At 37.2% G+C, this 6,846-nt stretch overlaps 1 protein-coding gene across 1 annotated transcript in view; it reads right to left on the bottom strand.

Annotated features, from left to right (window-relative positions):
* HMCN1 (hemicentin 1) overlaps positions 1-6,846 on the bottom strand; it is a 562,350-nt gene that overhangs the window by 84,677 nt on the left and 470,827 nt on the right. The window contains exons 76-80 of the mRNA XM_004706670.2: positions 4,354-4,475; positions 3,775-3,939; positions 1,213-1,320; positions 670-807; positions 402-536 (exon numbers count right to left, since the gene is read on the bottom strand). Coding sequence (XP_004706727.1) covers positions 402-536; positions 670-807; positions 1,213-1,320; positions 3,775-3,939; positions 4,354-4,475 — 668 coding nt within the window. The remainder of the gene's footprint in view (positions 1-401; positions 537-669; positions 808-1,212; positions 1,321-3,774; positions 3,940-4,353; positions 4,476-6,846) is intronic.

Genomic DNA, 6,846 nt, shown 5'->3' with positions numbered 1-6,846 from the left:
AACAGTTGTATGAGCCCCTAATAAAATGTTAAAAAAAAAAAAAAGGAAATAGGGAAGAAAAAAAAAAAGAAATGGAATAAAAAGGAAATAAAACTTAAAAAAAAAAAAAAGATCGTTCCATAGACTGATTGTACAACAAAACACTGGAAATATGACTATGGCTAAATGGAATATCAAGTGGAGGTTTATAGAAGTAAAAGTAAAATACGATTCTTAGTTTCTTCTACAAACAGTGACAAAACCCAGTTCCTTTAATCTTCTTCTCCACCCCGATACTGTCAATGAAAAATGCCGAGGATGGCGGGGAAAGGCGTCCAAGTCATTTTCAATCTATGGACATTTTAGACAGATTGTTACACACGGCTTTTCAACGAAGACAGAGAGATGGATGATTTCAGTACCTTGAACAGTTAACTTAATTTTGCCCAGTGCTGTACCAGCTGGGTTCTGGGCCACACACATGTAGGTGCCAGCATCCTCTCTGACAGCTCTGGAGATCTGCAAGCCGCCGTTGGGAAGAACTGCGTGCTTTCCCTCTAGATCATCATTATTAAAGCAGAGAGTGAAACACATTATTTTCACTTTAAAAATAGTCACACTAACTTCTGAATTCTAAAACACTGAATTCTCCATTAAAAAATATATATATAAATAAAGCGTGGTCAGTACCTGAAGTAATAACATTAATGCCTTCTTTTTGCCAAGTAATGAAAGGACTGGGCGTCCCAGTTGCTTCACAAGGTAGTACAATGGGATTGTTTAGAATGACATCTAGTTCACTTGGCTGTGGCTGAATGACTGGGGGATCTACACAGGAAATAAATGGCCCCAACAGTTAATAACAGGGATTTTTATTGGGGCCCAATCCACAATGATACAGTATTAGTGAATTAATTGTCCAAGAGAAGAGCACATTGGTCACATATTTCTCTGGAAGGTATCGCTACACCCCGTCTTTAATGTAATATAAACAAACGAGAAGCAGGTGCAGGTTAGACAAGCCCTTGGAGGAAAAGAAGTTTGAGGTTATTTTATGTGATTTATTATTTTTGTGCCCTTCTGAATCCATTGAAAATTATCTTCCAATCTTTAATATACCGGGAAGTAAAATATTATAGCTCTAATGAGTGCTTTTTTTTTGAGAATTAACAATGATTTAAAGGACAAAAACAGCAACACTCCAAGTTTCAATGAGTAAATAATCTTTCATACCTTGGACACGAAGGGTCACATGTCGGTGAGCGGAGCCAGCTGCATTTCTAGCGATGCAGGTGTACCTTCCAGCATGGTCCAGCTGGGTGGCAAATATGTCAATTGCTCCTATGGGAATAAAGTTATTGTACATACACTATAAATGTACATCCTTGTTCTTCTAGTTTGCAAAACTATGTTTCATTTTTGTGTTTAGCAAAAATTGTGCTTGGCTTATATTAATATCTTTATCTAGTTAAGTTCCTAGCATAGTACTTAAAAATATTAATAGCTTTTTTTGAGACATACTTTACATACAAAATTCAGCCCATTTAAATGTACAATTCCATGACTTTTAGTGTGTTCACAGTGACATGCAGCCATCAGTGCATTTAGAATATGTCTCTGATCTCAAATGGATATCTGTTACCCATTTATAATCACTCCCCACTCTCAATCCCAAACCCGGACAACCCTTGACCCTCTTCCCATCTTTTCAGGTTTATCTTTATGGATATTTCATATGGTGTTTTGTTTATGAATTCTTTCACTATGAGCATGTATGTTAATATTTTTCCCTTTTTCTTTTCGAATAGAGTTTAATTTATCCACTCACTAGTTGTCAAGCATTTTGACTGTTTCTACTCTTTCATGATTGTAATCAATGCTGCGGTGAACCCTCACAGACATAACGTGCACACAGATTTTCACTTCTTTTGGGTAGTTATCTAAGGGTAGAGTTGCTATTTCAAATATCTCTGTTTAACCTCTTGAGAAAGTTCCAAAACATCGTCCTAGCTCAGTAAATTTTTTTCACTATTATAAATGTAAAACATTAGCTAATAAGAAAGTCAATCAGTGAGTTTATCTTTAATGTTCATAAATGAAGGATATGCTTTCAGAAATACCAATGTGAATCACCCATACTTACATTTAAGTGCCATCTTTAGTTTTTCTCTTCAATATTAAAACCTTTGATTGTATTAATGACTGTTACTACCACCCTAAACACGTCCATCACCTATTACCTAGCTTTACTACCTAAATTATATAACCAGGAACGCAAACATCCTCTTGTACGTAGTTTTGTATCTCAGAAACAGTAAAATCAGTGGTCTGTTCAGTGTGCTATCTTAAATAAATGTTTGGTGAGTGAATGAACCTTCTATCTGACTCACGGAAGCAAGGGAGCAAACTCACAGGTCCCAGTGAGTTTGTTAAACTTTGGGTTCAGCAAATATGCACAGACACAAAATGCCACTTGTCCTACTAAATCTTCAGATGTCATGCTAGTTCCTGTGGAGCTGAGCTGACGCATGACAACTTCATGCAAAACCGAAGCAAGTGTTGACCTTCCTGCTTTGCATGCACCGTGGCAGTGGTTGTGTCAGTCCACTTTATTGAACATGTCCCTTGCTTTCAGTGGTCTTCCACATTTCCAAACATTACATCCTTTTTAGCAATGAAAATAAGTGAGACTATGTCTCACCATCCTTGCTTCTAATGGACATTCCAATTGTCTTTCTTCTAGGACTTGTTCTTTTGGCAGCCCAATCTATACCCCACGTTCTTGTCTAATAGCACATGCTCAGTGCACCATTTCTTAGTGCTGCCTTCTTACTATTCAACTTTCACAGGCACAGGAAGCTGTTGAAAACACTTTGGTTTGAGTCAGAGTAACTTTGTGCCCTTTAAAAAGCTTTAAAGAGATCTTTTGAGGATTTTCCCAGTACAATAGATGGATTGATTACTTGTCTGCTGCTTTGATGGGCATTGATTACCAAAGCAGAAATAAACCACTGGTCCCATCATTTATCTATTTGCCGCCATAGATAATGATCATTGATCCAGTTGTGAAGGTTTTGTTTTCCATGTTCATACTGAAGGGTATATAGTCTGTGACCTTAATCAGTAACTCACTGCTATCGAGTGAGTGCTGATTCATAGCGATCTGCTGCGGGTTTCCAAGATTGTAACTGGGAGTAGAAAGCCCACTCTTTCTCCCTGGAGGTTTCAAACTGCCGACCATGCGGATTGCAATCAATCCAATGTGTAACTACTTCGCCAGCCACCAGGGCACCTATTAAGTCAGTAAGGGTTGACATGCGTATCATAAGTTGTTAAGGAATTTTTCTCTACTTTTAAGGCAACATTCTTTGCGCAGTCCAATTTCACAAATGGTTCAGCACACAAATCAAATAAGATGACAAGACACAACTCTGTAATCCTTTTCTAATGTTTAACCTCACAGCATCTCTTTGTTTTCTTCAGATGACTGACTCTTGATCCATATACAGGTTCCACTTAAACACAATGAATGGTTCTGAAATTCTCATTCTTCACAATGTTATCAGTTTTAGACAGGATTAGATGTTATCTGAGATCAGTCTCAAATATTATTTAGTATTATGTTTCCAGGTCTTTTCCTTTCTCTAGCATCTCTTTCCATTTTGATTGCATTTTTTCCAAATGCCCAAGTCCAGAAAGGGAAATATTCATTTGGGTGCAACAAAAGGCTTGCCAAGGCCACCCATATATAATTAGTTCAACCAATATACGATTAATGACTGAGCTTAGTCTTACCTGAGGACAGGAGTCTATAGCCGGTCCCCCTGGGAAGCAGTCTGATACCGTTTTTGTTCCAGTGGATCCAGGGAACTGGGACTCCGGACGCAGTGCACGTAATTAGTGCTGGGGCATGTTTGGTTACCAGCAAGTCTGTAGGTTCATCAGCTATGGATGGTGGAACTAAAATAACAATAAAAAAATAAAGAAAAAATATGTATTTTTCCAACCCTCACAGATCTCAAAAATCCTCTCATAAAGCATTCTCTTCTCTGAATGTAAATGTTGAAAACTAGAGTCCCTGGGGTCTCTTCTGACTCATGGTGACTCCATGTGGGTCAGAGGAGAACTGTGAACCACAGGGTTTTCCACGACGGCTGTCTTGGAAGAATATCGACAAGCATTTTTGCCGAGCTGCTTCTGGGTAGAGTTCGACCCCCAACCTTTTGAATACCAGTTATTCGCCTTAACTGCTTCTACAACTCAGAGAGTCTATGTGAATGTTAGGTAATGGTAAAGGAAGGTCTCTTTGACAAGTCTTGGAAAGATGAAGTGCTATCATTATAACTTTGAATTCACATGCGAGGCCAGGTCTACCTTGTACATGGAGGTCTACGGTTCTCTTATCCTCTCCAGCTTCGTTGGTCACAGTGCATTCATAGCTTGCAGTATCATCCACAGAAGGGGAAAGAATGGCTAGTGAACCTGAAGACAGAAGTCTAGGAAAGAGATTTCAAAGTTCAGATCAGGCTTACCTTGTTCTGTTGCTTTAACATGACACTGACGAATACATCATTCCCCGATACTAACAAGAGTTCACGTTTATATGGTAATGAGTTAATAGAACCTCAAACTGTTTTTTTGGGCAGGTATAGCAGGGGAAGTTGGGGTGGGATGAGGAGTTAATAATGAGTACAAGACAGAAGAAAGTGTTCTAAATTTGAATGTGGTGATGATTGGTTGAATTATTGAATTTGAGTTGTTGATATGTGATTTATATGTCAATAAAACTGTTAAAGAATTGGATAGAAGGACTGTCTGTGTAAAGAGGGAATCTTGTATTTTTTTGAATGCTTATGACATTGATGACAGCCATTGTTTATTAAGCATTGAGTAAATACCTGGCACCATAATAAATGCTTTATTTAAATTATACCCAAATATCACAATGAATTTGCAGGCTGGCATTATGATAATTCCACTGACAGATGGGGAACTGAAACTCAGGTTGGTTAACTTTCCTATTGCCCCATAGCTAGTCTGGAGCTCAAATATCAATAAATATTTTCTTAATCTCTAACCAATTAAGAACTTAAGCTATCTGGATCACTACAAATGATCAGAATATTTGGTAAGCACACAAACATAATTTAAAATAACTCTAAATGAAAAAATATGTTTCTTTACTTCAAAATGTGAACTGATAAAATGAATAGAATGAATAGAAGTGATTATATTTAGTGAACATATTTAATATCATTTTGTATGCAAGGGCATTTATACATTTCTCATCTAGTTATACCCACAAACCAATGAACTTCCAATGCAAATGATGAAGAGGATGAGAAGGAGAGTCCATCTGATTCCAAGTGAAACATTACTAGTTCCATGCTTCCTGAGATATCAGACTGATTGGTGTCAAAGTAGATCTATGAGAATATTTGTTTTCAATGCTATGGCAAATCTTTTGACAGAATGTCTACTACCTATGTTTATGTACTACATATGATGTTCACTTATAATATCAGAAAGGAGCCCTAGAAGCAGAGCAGTTAAGTGCTCAGCTGTTAACCAAGAGGTTGGTGGTTTGAACCCACCGGTTGCTTTATGGAAGAAAGATACAGCAGTGCACTTCTGGAAAGATGTATAACCTTGGAAATCCTATGGGACAGTCTCTATTCTGTAGGGTCACTATGAATCTGAATTGACTTGACAAAAGGAAACGGCAGGTAACTTAACAACTGTAAGTCACTTTTAACAAATATTCATGATCATCTTATACGGTATGGTAATCAGAAGGAATGCAAAAGATAGGAAAAATGATGCTCCGCCCCCAAACATACCAGAAACCAACAGCAACAAAAGACAAACCAAATTGACTGCCATCAAGTCGAAGCGGACGCACAGCGACCCCTTTTGAGTTTCCAAAACTAGAACTGTTTACCAGCAAAGAAAGCCCAGTCTTTTTGAACTGCCGACCATGTAGACCGCAGCCCACCACACCACCAGGGATCCAGCGCTACCTTATACCTAACTTACATAAAAAGGTATAAAAAGTGATTTTTTAATTTATAACTGAAACATGTACTTTTTAAATAAAAAGTGATTTTTTATGTAAAATTATTTTCTTTATTATTTGTCTTTATAAGGTTTCATAAGTTACTAAAAAAGCAAATCAGGAGAAAAATCAAATCCTCTGAACTCATCAGAGGGCTTGAGTATGGAAAAGTTGCACTTATAATTCAGATAAAATATTTTAGGAGAAAAACTGAATTCTACGTTTAGAGAAAAAAGTATATAGCTACATACTAGTTAATTATTCATAATTTTTATATTAATGCCTTCATCAATAATTAAAATGTTTGATTCTTATACAATATTTTTCTAACTAGTTCCACAACACTTCATTGTGCTGATGCAGAAGTTGCACATGGATCAAGAGGCAGTGTGTGAACAGAACATGGGAATGCTGCATGGTTTATAATCAGGAAAGGTGCACAACAGGGCTGGATCCTCTCACCATGTTTGTTCAATCTATATGCTGAGCAAATAATCAGAGATGAAGAAGAAGGTGACATCAAGATTGAAGGAAGGCTTATTAACAACCAGAGATGTGCAGATGATACAGCTTTGCTGAAAGTGAGAACCTGAAGTGTTTGCTGATGAAGATCAAGGATAATAGAATTCATTATGGGCTGCCACTCAATGTAAATGAGACCAAAATCATCACAACTGGACCAATCGTTAACAACATGATAAATGGAAAAAAGAGTGAGTTGTCAAGGATTTTTTTCTTATTTGGATCCACAATCAATGTTCATGGAAATAGCGGTCAAGAGATCAAAATACATGTTGCATTAGGTAAATCTA

This window comes from Echinops telfairi, unplaced genomic scaffold (genome assembly GCF_000313985.2).
Source record: "Echinops telfairi isolate 266 unplaced genomic scaffold, ASM31398v2 ScPeMD7_7424;HRSCAF=8462, whole genome shotgun sequence".
NCBI classification, from domain to species: domain Eukaryota; kingdom Metazoa; phylum Chordata; class Mammalia; order Afrosoricida; family Tenrecidae; genus Echinops; species Echinops telfairi.
Note: the sequence above shows the minus strand (reverse complement) of the source record. Positions and strands in the feature narration are given on the sequence as shown.